At 47.8% G+C, this 16,900-nt stretch overlaps 1 protein-coding gene across 3 annotated transcripts in view; it reads left to right on the top strand.

Annotated features, from left to right (window-relative positions):
* The window catches only part of adamts3 (ADAM metallopeptidase with thrombospondin type 1 motif, 3), a 56,568-nt gene extending 41,160 nt beyond the window's left edge, over positions 1–15,408 (top strand). Inside the window, exons 15-23 of one of the 3 annotated variants that reach the window (XM_037482215.2) lie at positions 64–187; positions 1,742–1,825; positions 2,198–2,278; positions 4,720–4,883; positions 5,904–6,060; positions 6,590–6,722; positions 10,584–10,791; positions 12,329–12,446; positions 13,751–15,408. In XM_037482215.2, coding sequence (XP_037338112.2) covers positions 64–187; positions 1,742–1,825; positions 2,198–2,278; positions 4,720–4,883; positions 5,904–6,060; positions 6,590–6,722; positions 10,584–10,791; positions 12,329–12,446; positions 13,751–14,205 — 1,524 coding nt within the window. In that variant the 3' untranslated portion in view covers positions 14,206–15,408. The remainder of the gene's footprint in view (positions 1–63; positions 188–1,741; positions 1,826–2,197; positions 2,279–4,719; positions 4,884–5,903; positions 6,061–6,589; positions 6,723–10,583; positions 10,792–12,328; positions 12,447–13,750) is intronic. The other 2 variants (XM_037482216.2, XM_062562579.1) reach the window with 2 other exon arrangements.
* The last annotated feature ends 1,492 nt before the right edge of the window (positions 15,409–16,900 follow it).

Consider the following 16,900-nt stretch of genomic DNA (forward strand, 5'->3'; position numbering starts at 1 on the left):
CGTCGAGACCCCTCCCGCCTCCCCAGCTGACCGCTGCGATCGTCCCTCTTGGCCCCCCCCCAGAAAGTCGGCTGCGACAGAGAGATCGGCTCCAGCAAAGTGGAGGACAGATGCGGCGTCTGCGGCGGCGACAACTCTCACTGTCGCACCGTCAAGGGCAGCTTCACCCGCACCCCGAAGAAACCCGGTAAGACCGAGCGCCACGTCTGCAGAACAACCCCCCCCCCCCCCCCCCCCACCCCCCAGCACATATATTCATCGCTGTTTGAATAGAGAACCTCACGCGGTTTTCTCTGCATGTGGCCCCACTGAACAACGAGCGGCGCCGCTTTTACGCCATCAGCCGACCACTCGGCCCCATTATCCGCACACCCCCCCTTTTTAGAATTAATCCCGAGGTAGCCTTGAAAAAGGGAAAACAGTACTTTTGTCGAGCGCGGTTGGATGCGTTGGACGCGTCCGTCCTCCAGACATCAGAGCCTCGGGCGCAGCGGGCGCCCTGTGGAGCCGGCGGTAATGGAAGCTGCCGCTGTGCAGCCGGGCCTCGTGGCTCCAGATCAGGTGTGTCACGGGACCACAGAGGTGTGAATGAAAATGCAACCCCCCCCCCCCCCCCTCCCCCCTGCTGGAGTCCTCTGTGTCGTTCCTATTCACATTTCTATTTAAATTTGCACCTACGTAAAGCATGTAAATGAGCGGGGGGGGGGGAGGGGGGGGTCAGTGTCACATGACTATCTGACACCTGTCACCGACCGCCAGGTGCTTCCTGATTAAGACCCGTATTAACCAGCAGAGAAGCAATTAGTCTATTCTTTAATATAGATATGTATTTTTAATTAATGAATTCATAACAGTGTGCTCACGCTTCCTTCGCCCTCAGGTTATCTCGCCTCTGCAGCTACACACACACACACACACACACACACACACACACACACACACACACACACACACACACAAGCTGAGGGTCGACTGCATTCATTTAAACTGTCATCCTGGCGACTCGTCACGAGGGAACGTTCACTGCAGCGCTTTGGAGCCTCAGAACGCAGCGGGACTTTGTGGAACTGTGATCATTCCTTCTTTTCTCAACTCTCCAACAGGGAAACAGTTAAGCAAGAGAGCCCAAAAAGAAACCCCTTTGTTGGAAAACACAATATGCAAGTATCCAGTGCCCCCCCCCCCCCTCCTTTCTGTGAGGCTTGTAGTGGCGATGGATGCCGTAGAGACGAGTGACACAAGCTGCTCTTTCCTCTGCTCCTTCTCTCTGATTCAGTGTCTATTTAAGTCTGACTCCACTGCTGCAGCTGTCACATTGTTTACCGTGTCTCTAGAAGTGATCGTGTCCTGTTTGTTTGTGTGGTTCCTTTGTGCAAAGCGCTTCAGCGGCCTAACAAACTAACTCCAACCTCGGAGACGTCAATCCGATCTGCGACGTTGTTGGCTCTTTACGATCCGGTCGAGCCCCTAAAGTCCAAGTCGTTTCCATGCAGCGTGGTTCCACACGATGTTTTTTGTCCGAAGCGAGAGGACATTTAAAAGTAAGCTCGCAAATCGATCGTCTTCGATGTGGTTCCGGCCCCGGTGATCTGCGTGCAGTAGTCCTGATAGTCGCTGATCCAGTGCGCTTCCTGCCGTAGGCCATGCCGCTGCAGTGAACCTGGGGGAGGAGAAACACCCCCCCCCTCCCCCCCCCCCCCCCTCCCCGGGGGGCCCGACTAACGCTCATTTTCTCTTGAAGGGAAGACCAGAGGAGCCTTCTCTTTGCCCAGAGGAGCACGGAACGTGCTCCTGAATGAGACCGAGGACTCTAGGAACACGCTGGGTGAGTCGCGGTGGGTTTTGCGAGCGGTGGACATCCGTGACAGAAGAGCTTCCCCCCCTCCCCCCTAGTCTGCTTGTCTGCCTCCCTGAAACACGGCCCGAGAGGCGTTCGCATCCCCCCCCCCCCCCCCGGGGTCACGAGGGGGGTCATTGAATGCGAACGCGCGGCCTGCTTCAAAGAGATTTACACCGAAAACCATTTCCTGTCCTTCCCTCGAGCGCCTTGTAGAGCGAAGGGAAGCCGGCGATGTCCACCGCCGCAAAAGAACGTCCCTGTCTCTGCTGAACTCACCTGTCTGTTATCTTTCCTAACCCCCCTCACCCCCCCTGCCCGGCCACCGCCGCCATCGCCACCGCTGCAAACTTGGCAAAGGCTCCATTAAGATGTTTCTCGTTCCTCCCGGAGCGAGACATGTGATCCTCCAAGAACACGAGGCCTCCCCTCACATTCTTGGTAAGTGTGACTTGTCTGTTTGGCGTCTCTCGGGACGACGAGTGGGCGCCGCCACTCGGAGAGGACGCTTTGCACAATAAGTCTTCATTCATCCTTTAAGAGAGTTCAGTCAAACAGTCCAGAGCATTCAGAGCAAATCAAAACAATTCATCCTGATTGTCGTACTTAAGTGTAACTACAGATTGATTGATAGATGGTTTGATCGATAAACTACATTTAAAGCTGAAGGGAAAAACAATTCAGATAAATTCACTACTTTATTTTAAGATAAATATTTATCAAAAAGCTTTCTGTCATGTGACTTATTCTTTGATCCTGCACGTATTTTACTTGATTAATTTTGTTCAATTCTTAAACTGACAGTGAATGTTAGACAGACGTTAATCAATTGAACGTCCTCTATTTGACAAACGTTCATGGTGACCTCACACGACTTAAGAAGATGAACAACAAACAACAACAAAACCTCCTGCATCGGGAGAAGAGACATGTTTTCCCTCTAAAGGAGGAACTGTGGGATCCCTTTAAGGAACTCTGACGATCAAAGGTGGAGAATCCGTCCATCTCCTGTTCTGTGAGTGGCCCGGGGAGGGCATGATTTATTCAGGGGGGGGGGAGTCAGCATCGATCTCCTCAGCCAGGGGCGATGTTTGTTTTTATACCTTTAAGTCAGGGTTATTTTATCTGACACTCCTGTTGGGGGCAACGTTAGAGGGGAGGAGGAGGAGGAGGAGGAGGAGATCCGAACAAGCGATGTGTGGAGGACAAATCTGAGAGCAAAGAGTCCACGTAGGACCTCCTGCAGCCACCTGCGAGGTAGAGAAGATCACAAAATGGTACTAAACTAAAAGTATTTAAGTTTAGGGAATATTCAGGGTGAGAAATAGCTTTTATAATTCATTGTTTAAAAGATGAATCATTTGTTTTGTAATAGATTTATAAAAAGAGGAGAAATGCACAGAGCGACGCCTTCACAGTCCAGACCTCAAAATGTACAAAATGAATTCGTATTTAAATGAACATGCGCAGCCAAAACCAAAATGTCAAATAAATCTGAAATTTAAAGTAGCATGGAAAGAAATACTCAAGTGAAATAATATCACATGTGCACTTAAGTAGAGTCACTGTTCTCTTTCACAAAGACGTCTCACCTCTCGAGACGTAGAAACCAGTTTCAGCAGGAGGAGACGGGCTGCTGCCTGGTTACCGTTGCTAGGCTGCGACGGGACGGCCGTCTCTCGGCGAGTTTCGCCCGGGTCACTTCTCCGGCTCCGGGATTATGACGAGCAACCAAAGCCACGCCGGTTAATCCACCTCCTGCTGCCGAAACGCCACTTTCCTCCAGATTCACACGGCGTAGTTAAGAGAGGAACAAGCTCGCTTTAGTTACTGCACCAGGAACATTCACAGCTCCTTCAGTCCCAATTCGGTTTATTTATTCATGAAGCATCAGATTGTAACTGATTGTTCTCTTTTCATGTGGAGAAGATCTAGAAACACTCCATTTGTTTGGCTGACCGGAGGAAACAATAGAAATATTCAAATAAGGGGTTTCTAGAGAAAGGAGATTAAAACACAGAGCGCGAGGAAAGAGATGTGATCTGCGAGTTATTAAGAGCCGCAGATTGCTTTTATTCATGCATTTCTAGTAACCTTTAACCTTCCTGTGAGAGACGGAAAATTAGATCATCGCCTCACTATAAAAAACAACTGCACAGATGTTGTCATACAAAGACTGTCAGTGACTGAAGGTTTGAATAAACTAAAAAATAAACCAATATCCCTCAGCAGGTCATTTGTTTCCTGCATCGCCCTTAAATTTACTGCAATAAAGGCGTTTAAATTCCTCCAAAACTCTGCTAATGAATTGTTTTTGTACATATATATATTTATATGTATGTGTGTGTGTGTGTATGTATATACATGTGTATACATACACACTGTACACATCAGTCGACACATTTTCTCATTCAATTCAATGAATGAGAAGACTTGCAGAAGGTGGTATCTTTCCTCTGCGCTAGTTTACTAAACAACCCCCCCCCACCCCCCCACCCCCCTCCGTTACTGTCATCATCTCTGGAATGACATGGCGTGCCGATGGATCACTTTGAAGATGTTTCTCACTTCAAAGACTCGCGGCTATTCTTCTGGTTTCCTGCTGTTAATTCTGCATTTCTGCCAAATCTAAATCATCTTATTTATTTCTCAGAAGCTTAAGCTTTTAGAGGACGTTCCTGCACGAGACGACTTTCTCTCGTGCAGGAACGAAAAAGTAGTAAGTAGTAAGTTGGCCGGGCGTCAAATAAAAGACAAATGAAATGTGATTTCACACCAGCTTCTTATTTTTATCTCTGCGTGGGCACTCGATGATAAACTTCTGGAGTGAAAGGCGTCTCTTTGTCAGTGGCTCACCCCCCCCCCCCGATGGCTGATTTCAGCCATCAAGAACCAGGCGACGGGCCACTACATCCTCAACGGGAGGGGCGAGGAGGCGGCGTCCAGGAGCTTCATCGACCTGGGCGTGGAGTGGAACTACATCATCGAGGACCAGGTGGAGATGCTGCACACGGACGGACCTCTGCACGACCCCGTCCTGGTCCTGGTAAGAGCCCCCCCCCCCCCCCCCCGCCCCCCCTCCCCTTCTCTGTCTCAGCTCACGCTCTAATTCACACAAAGAGTAGATCACATCTGGAGCTTAGAATCAAATGTCCAATAAATGGACCTCTGTTTTTCTGTCTCCTTCATGGAAATGAGATGAAACGTAAACCTACAAGAGACAGATTTAATAAACAACAATTCAATCAGAGCTTTAGTATAAGTTATTACTCATAATCAGCCCAAATCCTTTAGAATAACAACTAACTGTTTTTTCTTCCATCATTAAATCCTTTTGTGGTTTTTAATGTGTCTTCCTCCTATGTCTGTTTAGTGAAACCATTCACCATTGATTAATGCCATCAATGCTTTTTCATTTTGATTGAGGGTTTCTTTGAGCTGACGTGCTTTAGGTCTCACACACACACACACACACACACACACCTTTCCCTTCAGGGACAGCGGCTCTAATTTATTTTTCTACAAACTCTGTATCGTGATTATAAACATTTATTTTGACTAAAGTTAATTTTCTCCCTCCATGAACGTTACATTTTGCTTGAGCTTCTTTGTTGCTTCGTTGAGATAATTACACAAATTAATTTTGTTAACAAGTGAAGGATTTGAATAAATCTTTACAACCTAAAGCGGAGCCGCTAAAATTAAATCAAACGATTTATTCCCGGGGCGTGAATTTCTTCACTCATGAATGAAGTTACTCAGCATTTCCCCAAACGCTCCTTTAATTACAACCATTTAATTACAACTTTTGTTTTGCTGATTATGGATCAAATTATGTCATATATAGAAATCATTAAATGTCATGATGTCTTTTGTTTTGGGAATACAGCGTAGTCAATGATGTCAACATCACACAGCAGATCAAACACACAAATCACCCAACATCTCTCCCTCAAACACACTGCAGCACTACAAATGCAACCCACTTAAAACTCAACTCAGCAATTTGCATAAATTTGCACATGCTTCAATGCCAGTTTTTGTTTTGTCCCCCCGTCCCTCGCAGATCATTCCCAAAGACAATGAGACGCGGTCCACCTTAATGTACAAATACATCATCCACGAGGACTCGGTGCCCGTCAACAACAACAACGTCATCCAGGAGGACACGTACGAGTGGGCTCTGAAGAGCTGGTCGCCCTGCTCCAAGCCCTGCGCCGCAGGTAACTCTTCCAATGGGGGGGTGGGGGGCGCTCAGCCAGCCTGGTACTTTACACATGCCTCCTTTTATTCACATATTATCCAGTTCACCCAGTTTATCTGTGTTAGAGTTAGCACTATCACAGTGACAATTATTATTAAGATCATCTGATCACCTGCAGTGTAAAGTAACCATAGTAACCAAGCAAACATAACGTCTTTTCCACGGATATTCAGATGAGAGTTTAAAGAATGAAACGCAACGATCAGAGTCAATCGATGCTTTGCAGTGACTTCTTTGCTGGTTTGTAGTGAGATGTCATTCAAAAGTACATAATAACCTTGTGTGGAGTTTAATTTGTCTGTGAAAACTATTTTCAGGAGATAATTACAAAGTGGAAAGTAGGGCTTCTATTGTTTGTTCTTCAGTTTGTTTCAATACTTTGAAATGTAATAATGCTGTGTCTGAAAACCAGTCAGGTTCCACTAAAACTGGATTGATCCAGTTTTTCTCGGTTTTCTTTGGTGCTGAAGTCCTTCTTTCCTTCGCAGGGTTCCAGTACACAAAGTACGGCTGCAGGAAGAAAGGAGACACGAAGATGGTCCACCGGGGATACTGCGACGCCGGCAAGAAGCCCAAACCCATCCGCAGGATGTGCAACCTGCAGGACTGCACGCAGCCCCAGTGAGTCACAGGGGGGGGGGGGGGGGGGGGGGATCGATTCTCACCGGGACTCTGTTACCAAACGAGCAGCGGAGTGGCACAGTGGGAGAAAATAACCTCTCAGTAATGATGGGTTGGAGGTGGAGAAGCGATTCCTCTGCAGAGCGGAGAGTGCAGAGGACACCTAGAAAGAGTCAAGCAGTACGGACACAGAAATACTGGGTCACCTCACCATCTGCCCTCCTCACGTAAGCCCTAAAATCCTCATGAAAACACAGCGCAACAAAACCCAGACAGACGTTTCCGGGTGAACTCAAACAATCCGGAAGAGGTGTGAGGCCGCACAGAGCTGCAGGCGATTGGATTAACCACCTGTCAATCAAACTCCATCGGCGAGCGAAGGGAAGAGCGAGAACGTCTTTTCCACAGGGGAAAGCCTTGAGAAGCCGCCCCCCCCAACGCGATCTTAAGACATTAGCGACAAAGTGAAAGATAACAAAGAGAACTTTGACACAGTCCCCCCCGGCGGGCTTGAAATGACTGATTTGATTGAGAGGATTAAAGCGTCCACACGGGCCCCCACGTAGCTGCAGGTCCATCATTCAGCGCTGATTTCAGTTGATTTCCCAAAAGCTGTTTCTCCCCTTCTTCATTTGGAAGTCACGTGTCGAAGATTAAATCACACTTCTTAGGGAGGCCGCTAACAGCGATAATGAAGCTTTGGCTAATTCCCATAATGCATTTCCATCAACACTTGTCTGCAAGATGCCCTCATCGTCGAAGTCCCATCCAGTTGGTAGAAGTGTTTCTAAAAGTTCCTTTTGGGCAGCAGGCCGAGGGACGAGTACGTGGACATAATGTCCAAACCTTATTTATTCATTACTAAAACAACAAACCTATGCAAAGAGCAGATTCCGTTTCTCACTGAATATTCAACGTGCAAAGTGTTGCCCCGAAGAGCCTCGAACTCTCAGAGCATTTAATTAGTTTGTTTGGATTTTAATGTGAGCTTCTGGTGTCTCGTGACAAATTAAAAATTGCTGAGAAGTTTCCTCCCCGACAATAATTGGGGAGAATGATGTTTTTGTTTTTATATTTAATGGTTTTAATTTTTTAATTCCACGAGACAGTCGCTTGATCATTGAAGAGGGAGCTTCTCGGGGGTCAGAAGCACGTTCACACTCACACTCAACACGTGAACATGAATATTGGGCTGGTATCTTACCCACACCGATAACTGGTGATGATCACCTGGAGCCCTTCACCGGTCAGGAGAGGCATGAGCTGTGGGGATCGTGAAGCGGTTTGAAATCATTTAGAAGCCACATTGTGGGGTGTGTGGAGACCCGGTGGAGAAGAGAGAAGCGTGAGGAAACGCATGTGTGGGCTGAGGGGATGGGGGTCTAAATCCGGGGCCGTGACCGATCGAGGCCTGCAGGTGAAAGAGACAGATGCTTAAGCGCATTATCGATGGAGAACTGCAGCCAAACGTCGTCCCCCCCAGCACGCAACATTCCCTGTTGGTTGTAGTTCCCTCTTAAGTCTCCTTGGGATGCTTTCTCTATTTAGACAAAACATGCAGATGACCCGGCGGCAGCGATCTGTCTCTGCAAAAAGAAAGTTTGGTATTAAAAGAAATCCCTGCCTGGTCCTGGTGGACGGGGTGCTTCAGGGGTGTCGTGGCGACCTCGCCGGAGCCTCCCCGGATCCATTAAGTGGGATCTCAGTGACACTGGAGGGGTCCCCGGGGGGGGGGGGCCGAATCACACAGACTCCCAGCGATGCCCCGGCACCAAAATGTGGCACGTTGACACCTGCCACCTCGTTCGGTAGAAGGATGTCGCCACGGGACTCAATCAGAGGAGATGAGCTGGGACACCGGTCACAGGACGTCACCACTGAGCCGACCGCACGGGGGACAGAAACGAGGACGGGTCCACGTTGGCAGGGTCTGCTCGTCCCCTTTCGCTGCGTGGCAGTAGTTAGATAGGCCCGGTCTGACAGCGTGGGGGGGGGAATGTGGCACGCGTCACAGAGAGGGATCAGGGATCAGAAAGTGAGAGATGAAATCTTGAGGCTTGGGTTCTTCGCCAAGTTTGAAACATTTCGCTGACAGGAGTGAAAATGAGTTTTCTGGAAACGTGGACGAGTAAAAGCTGATGTTTTGATGCAGATCCCAGAGTTTTCAACATCAAGAGATAGAGCACTTCTTATGTAATAGCATGAACTCCTTTTAGCCCCTCAAATAAAAGATGAAGGGGGCCGCAGGTCTTTCCTGGGGGGGTTCACGCCCTGGAAGAGGAGAACTCAGGTGCCCCCCCGAAAAGAGAAGTCAACCCCTGGTGACCTTCTGATCAGAGTCCGGGTTACGAGTCTACAGCGACAAACACCTGTGAAAAGGGTTGATCACCGAAAAGCGCCGTGATTCAGATGAATCAAACAGCTGGCGTGCAGCGTGTGTGTGTGTGTGTGTGTGTGTGTGCGTGTGTGTGTGGGTTGACGGGCTGCTTGCTTTCGGGCTCGGCGCGTTGTGCTAACCGCTCTCAGCTAACGCTCGCCCAGCTGCTGCGAGGAATGCTGTTTGTGGGAGAAACACAACTTGAATAAGTGCGGCACAGCTGGTGCAAACATCTGGACAGATCACAACAAGAGCGCCGCAGTGTGAGCCGTGCCAGGGATGAACACGCCTTATGCGGCGGTTACCCAGATGAGGGGGCGGGCGGTTGTAATCAAATATTACAAAAGCAGCACCATCAAGGTTCAGTCGGCACATCATTAAAAACATCAAAACTATTCCAACGAAACAGGAAGTTGTGTTTGTGCGTCTTATAGTTTAGCACCTTTGCAGATAATAGCTGCTGTAATATTCACTGCTTCCAATCGCACGCTTTATTCAGAGAATTCCTCATCATGTACTGTGATGCATGTTAATGCTCTGTTACACACTCATGTGAGATGTGAGAAAGTGGAGGGAAGGAAAGCAGTCTGTCCTATTCCCTCTTGCAGTGTGACGGCCGTGAATCGCCACTCGAGGTCACGGGGTTAATGAGAGAATAATTGGTTGTATCCCGAAGATTCACTGGCTTTAAACTGGAAAAGACGATGCCAATCAAATAAGATTAGTTTGTTTGTGTGTGAGAGCCGCATCGATTCGTTGATCCATTTACATGTTTTACACGTTGGCAACACGCCGCTCTTCTGTTTTCTATCATCATCAATCACGAAAATAGCAAACAGATTCTTCCGTTTGGTAGTTTTCCCTCGAAGGAACCAGGCTGCAGCCTCTTTGTTGTGGAAGCTGTTTCTCCAGCACACGTCTCTTCACGTCGCTGGGACTGATAGCTACGTTCCATAAACGGTCAAACGCGTCGGTCGAGAAGAAAAAGACACCGGTTTGATGCGGAAAACAGAAGACGCAAATGCAGATGTTTTTAAACGTGTCTTAGCAAAAGAAAAACAGGATGAACCCACTGGAACTGGATCCCAGTTTCGTCTCACTGGGTCACGGGGAAATGTTTAGCTGGGTTACCATGGTTACCACCTGACTTATCATACTGGCATTTCCTTAATAGCACAAAAGGTGCAGCTCGGGGTCACAGGGTCAAGAGGAGTCATCCGTCGGCAGCCATTAATGTGTGCGGCTTTGTTTTCCCGCCTTTTACTGACACGATGCAATGATATCAAGAGAATGAAGGATGCGATGACTCATCTGAGAGCAACCTGGTGAAATCCCACCAGCCGCATCCCTCTGGTTCATGCAGTCCTCGGTTTGGCATTTTTTTTATTGATTTTGTATTTGTTCGAGCAGAGGCTTTGCTCGTTCTTTTGGAATGAAGATGTTTGTTTTCCGATGGGTTTGAACCCTGTTTTGTTTCCTCCCAGGTGGAGCTCCGAGGACTGGGAGCACTGCACCAAAACCTGCGGCAGCCTGGGCTTCCAGATCCGGTCGGTCCGCTGCGTGCAGCGGCTCGGCGACGGCGCCGACCGCTCCGTCCACAGCAAGTACTGCAGCGGGGAGAAGCCCGAGAGCCGCAGGCCGTGCGGCCGGGCGCCCTGTCCGGCCCAGTGGAGGACCGGCGCCTGGTCAGAGGTGCGGTGTCCTTGTTGTTCACACGAGAGAGAGAGAGAGAGAGAGAGGGGATGACTCTTATTTTGAAGGGATCGTTGGGTCGATGCGATTGATTTTTGGCGATCCCATTAACTGGCAGCTAACCCGTCACATGGCGCTAATGAGCACTCGTTTTGCAGTGTCTCGACACCCTCGATGTGGTCCGTAGTGTAATCGCGTGTAACGTGACAGACGAGGCATCTGATGATTCATTCGGAGCCGCGTCGCGTCTGATTGGAAAACCAGGCAGTTTCAGTTCTCCCGTTTCACCAAATGAGACTTTTGAAGCCACTGTAAAAATGCAATAAATGCGACGTCCTGCTGAGCGGTGAGCTAATAAGAAGCAGCTCCTCCTGCCAGCAGCCCCCAGTGTGTGAGTTGCTTCCAGATCTCCTGTTGGAATATAGCTCTTTATATAAAAATATTCATGCATATTCCTGCACATAATACTTAAGCACGAGTGTTTTTCTGCTATTAACTAGCTGCACATCATGAACCCGCTTCCAATGCCACCAGCTACTTAGCGTCCTGTGAACACACGCTGCTTGATGACTGCAGCAGTGAGTAAAGAGCGACGCGGCTTCACAGGAGCAGTGTGGGGCCTCTGCTCGCTTTTCTTCTGCCTCGACCTCAGAATGAAGCGTCGCGGGGTTCTCCACTCGTGGAAGAGGATGCTCGCCTTTTGACAAAGAGTCACTGGCAAAATGTAACAACTAATAGAGTCACAAAGTGAAATGCAACGTGAATAGAATCGTTTTCTGCATAATAGAGAACTCTCGGTCCAAGTCCAATGTGACCTACAAAGCTCCAGGAGAACTCTGATGGATCTTTTCACGTCTCTGTTCTTTAAAAGCTTTGTTGTGTGCGATCGAATGTGATTGGCTGCACATTCAAACGAAGCTCCTCCCCCCCGTTGTCCTCTGTGACCTCAACATTCCAACAATTTAATACATTCAATGATCACACCTTTGGTCTTAAGCTTCTTCATGTAAACATAGCATGCATAATATCATCATCATCTAATAGCTAGTCCCCTTTAATAATAATAAACCTTAAATCATCCCAGTCCATCGCATTTTATCCATTATGTATAACTCAGTTTATATGATCCAAAATCCAAACATCTGCCTCGTCCTTCCAAAAAGAACAATCTTTGGGGAGAAAATCTGAACGAAATTGATGAATGAGTTTTGTTTTTGTTTTTTTTCCATAAATTTGAGCTCATTTTAGCGGTGAGTGCTCCGTGGTCGGTCCAGCGGCTTTACTTGGCGGCGCTTAATTCCCCCAAACAGGATTTGGGCGCCCTTCAAATACCAATAATGTGCATGTCGAGGCTGCCAGGTTGCGATTCAATACAGAAAACCATCACGCGGAGTGATGTGCAGAGTAAACAGTGGAGTAAGTGAGGAGCGGGCAGAGGTGCAGCCAAAGCATTGTGCAGTGTGCAGCAGCAGAATGCCCATGTGACCCCGAGTGAATCGTTTGCATGTGAGTGAGTCCCTGCGTCGCTGCCCCACAGTGCTCCGTCTCCTGCGGCGAGGGCGTGGAGCGCCGGCTGGTCACCTGCCGCATCGGAGACCAGTGTAACGGAGACAAGCCGGAAGCCGTGAGGTCCTGCAGACCGGCTGCCTGCCACGGTGAGCGAGCATGTCAGCGGGACAGCAGCGAACGCACAATTCATCACAGTGAATGTCTGCATTAAGACGCTTTAAAGTTCATGGTTTCTTAACACAACAACAATAAAATGCTGCTGTGATAAATGACTCATGGATGCAGGGTTTTATGAATTTTCAAATTAGCTTCATGACTAAGAGAAATAAATGAAAAGCAACTGCTGCCTGGAAGGAAAAGAACAAATAAATATGAAATTAAAACCCCACAACATGGTTTTCAGAATACTCATCAGTACAGTCCATGTAAATTTACATTTTCCTTCTTGAAAGCAGCTTACTGGAGTCACTGAGGTGGCATCATGCTGTGAGTGCTCTCTTTCAGCAACAAGGCATCACAGTCTTACTTCAACAGTTGGTTAAAATGTGTCATCCTCAAATGTCTTCCAATTACTCATTGAAGTCGTCCCATAAAACATGAATGCCAGGCGGATCTGCAGCAGAGATCGATTTGAATAAAGGTTAAAAAAAAGATCTCACACTGATCCACCTCCTATGTCCCTCCTAATTAGTGGCGTGGGGCCATCAAAGCACATCAATGGATTCCCACCCCTCGTGTCTATTGGCTTTTTGCATTAAGCGCTCGTTCACATCCTGAAGCACATTTACAGGAGGCAGGATTTTCAGATTTGCAGCTGAAATCCCGATCGAAGCTCAGCACGTTGACCAAATGTTTCCTAATGAAGAAAAAGGATTTGAAGTAATTGGTCCACAAATCAAAACAAGCCGATTAGCACAGTAAACTGTTTTTGTTATTGCATTTCACAGTTTTGTGCCAAAAGGGAAGCGATTTAAGATCCCCTGACATTGAACTTATCAAATCAAATGTGTTTGTGTGTTTTCATTTTTGCAGATGGGTTCCCCTCTAAATAACAAATGAAATGTTTACAATCAATTCAGAACTAACTTTTCCCAGACAGTAGAACTTCTTCAGAAAAACGCTGCTTTGCTTCCTTTTGATTCAAGTGCAGTTGATCAACCTTAAACCAGCTTTTGCTTAAAAACAAAATGTGATGCTGCACAGATTAGCATGTAGCTAGCGACAGCATGGTAGCTAGCGACAGCATGGTAGCTAGCGATAGCATGGTAGCTAGCGACAGCATGGTAGCTAGCGACAGCATGGTAGCTAGCGACAGCATGGTAGCTAGCGACAGCATGGTAGCTAGCACGAGGCTCAGCTGCTACATTCTTCAGTTCACTAGAATGAACTCAATCATTCTTTTAAATTCTACAAGGCGGATGTCTGAATTTCACTTCTTCTCTCCGTCCAGACGAGGCGTGCAGCGGAGACAAGTCCATCTTCTGCCAGATGGAGGTGCTGGCGCGGTACTGCTCCATCCCGGGCTACAACAAGCTGTGCTGCGACTCCTGCAGCAGGCGCGGCGCCGCTCTGTCCCTGTTCCCCGAGGCGGCCGAGGAGCACGCCCGCTTCGGCTCGGCCTCCCAGCTGCTGGAGACGCTGACGGCCTACGCGGCGGCCAACGCCACGCGCGGCGCTAAACAAGGCCCCGGCAAAGGGCCCGCCCCCGGCCCCGCCCCGCTGAAGAAGACGCCGCCGCCGAAGGCGACGCCGGCGCCCCGGCGGGTCAAGCGGAAGGCGGGCCTCGGCGGCAGGAAGCGGCCCGCCGTGGCGCCGTCTCCCCCGGGGCATTCCGAGGAGGGTCAAAGGTCAAGAGGCGCGACACAAGGACGGCGGCCTTCTGCGGACTCCGAAGTGGAGAGATGAGAGCGAGGCTCCTCCCCCTCAGGACTCGTGATGTACAGCAGCAAAGAAAAGTGCTGGTTCACTTTGTTTAGCTTCTTAGAATCTCCCCTCCGCCCCTCGTAGTGACTCCCAAAGTACCGACGGCATCGATGGTCAGTAACAGCCAACGGGTTGCTAAGTGTCAAAAAACAACGCTTCATTCCAACAAGACCTTTTTAACCCAACGAATGTGGAAGCTTTCTGTGATGTCACCCACAGGACAACCCACCTGTCCCAGAGAGATAATCCACCTGTCCCAGTGAGACCATCCACCTGTCCCAGTGAGACCATTCACCTGTCCCAGTGAGACCATTCACCTGTCCCAGTGAGACCATTCACCTGTCCCAGAGAGATAATCCACCTGTCCCAGTGAGACCATTCACCTGTCCCAGTGAGACCATTCACCTGTCCCAGAGAGATAATCCACCTGTCCCAGTGAGACCATTCACCTGTCCCAGAGAGATAATCCACCTGTCCCAGTGAGACCATTCACCTGTCCCAGTGAGACCATTCATTTGTCCCAGCACTCGAAGAGTCAAAAACATCAACATCAACCAGAGGACCGTTAGGAAAGTGGTTTTCGTTGTATAGATTTCTTTAAATAACCAGCAATGTCTGTCAAATGGCGCTCTACAGTTTCTATGGAAATAGGTATTTATAAAGGTTTCTGTAAATACTGCACATTAAAATATCAGTATTATTTGAAGAAGCTGAGGATACTTCCAAAAAACATTGCCCTCAAGCAAAACAAAACCCTGTTGTTCTAAATGTTTACAGTTTCAGTGTTAAATGGACGTCAATAGATTCAACACTTTCACTTGTTTGTTAGATATAAGATCAACACCACTTCCACATGTGCATGCAGGCTGTTAGCTTAGCTTAGCATAAATACTGGAAGCAGGCGGGTTGAGCTGTGCCGAGGACGACCACCAAGCCCACCAACTAATACGTAGCATAAATGGTTAAGTCAATGGTTCTTTGTGTTGAGCTTTGCTATGATAAACATCTCCTGCAACACGAGGCTGGATCACATGAGCGACTGAGCTCTACCTTTATTTGTAAATCAAAAGCCTCCTTTTAGCTCCGTTTGGGTCTCCTCCAACTGCTCGGTGAAACATTTGATGATCCGTTAGCTTCTCATTATTCCACTTTTTGAACCAGCTCGCTGATTAGATCTCTGATTTTGGGGGGGAGAGGGGGGGGGCGACTGTCAGCCGGGGGGGGGAGCGTATGTGCTAAAAGCAGCGCGGGGGCTGCAGGTGTTCCTCCTCAGGTGCCCTCTGCCCGCACAAATTGAATAATATCCTCATACGAGACAGGAGACTCATAGCACCATTAACCAGGTGTGTTTGTGCGTCCTTTTGTTTGCAGGATCAAAGTGTCATCGTAAACACAAGACGCTAAAAGGTTTTTCTTTTCTGTGAAATAATGGCTTTTCTTTCATATAGGAGGAGGGTTCAGTGGAGAGAAGGCTGTTTATTGAAGAAGAAAAAAAAAAAAACACACATCCTCACAACCACCATGCATCTGACTGCAATAGCAAAGACACAGTTTTGTGTTTTCAGTAAATAAATAACTATTCACACTCACTGTGTACATGTATATAGCACTGAGTACATGGGTATTTATTGAGACGTTTTTACATTGTATTCAAAGCAGCAGAGAAACCATAGAATCTCATTTATGGACATCTTTCATTCACATTTTCACTTTTTAAAATGCATTTTTACTTTTTTTGAAAAAATACCAAAAAAACACGATAGGTTAGAAATGACATTGTTTTTTTGCAAACAATTAGTTGTAAATATAAATGCTCAATTTTGAGACATTGTACTTGTTATCAGAAAGCTGTCTTTTCACAGCTGTTTTGTAGAAGTTGTTAACAAAGGCGTTACATCGCAGTGACATGTGCTGACCAGACAAATGCTTTATTTTAAACATGAATAGTTTAGCACAAGTAAATGCTGTTAGTAGATTTTTAACCATTTTACATTTTCCTCCTTTGTTATTTTCACATCCTTAACGTGCTGCCTTTACGACATTGCTGCTAATGTTAAACAGAGCTTGTAATGATGAATATAGATAGTTGTAGACGTTACGTTGACAATCCCTGAGCCTCAGACAGATATTACTGCGATGCATTCTCCGTGTTCTGTGTGTCCCCCCCCCCCCCCCTGTGCATTTCTGCCTCCTACGATGGTCTGTCACTCTCTGCTCCTTTTGCTCCTCCTCCCATTCGTGCAGATCCAAGTGTACACTACTGATGCTGTTTGTTGTAAATGGGGAGCACATAGAAATAAAGATATGATTAAACTGTCTGGGGATGTCTGGCTTTCTGAATGAGATCATGAGATCTGCTCCATCGAACGAGCCTAAACTAATGATTTGCTTGTTTTTGCACAGGGGCCCTTGAGGGGATTTATAAGCATTAGAGGGGGGGGGGGGGGCACGCCTTGTGTTTTGCTGATGTGACACCGATGCTTTGGCCGTGAGTTTGTATGAAAAGGGGAAACATTTTGTGATGCCACTCATGGAAGAAGGCGATATCAAAAGGCCTGAGAGCTGCAGAGGGGGCATCAGGTGTGACTCCTGCTGATAGAAGTCTTTCACTTTATGAGAAAAAGGGGGATTTATTACCCCAGTAAGACATTGTAAGGTTCAGTTTATGGTCTCAATC

Source organism: Pungitius pungitius, chromosome 5 (assembly GCF_949316345.1).
Source record: "Pungitius pungitius chromosome 5, fPunPun2.1, whole genome shotgun sequence".
Lineage (NCBI taxonomy): Eukaryota > Metazoa > Chordata > Actinopteri > Perciformes > Gasterosteidae > Pungitius > Pungitius pungitius.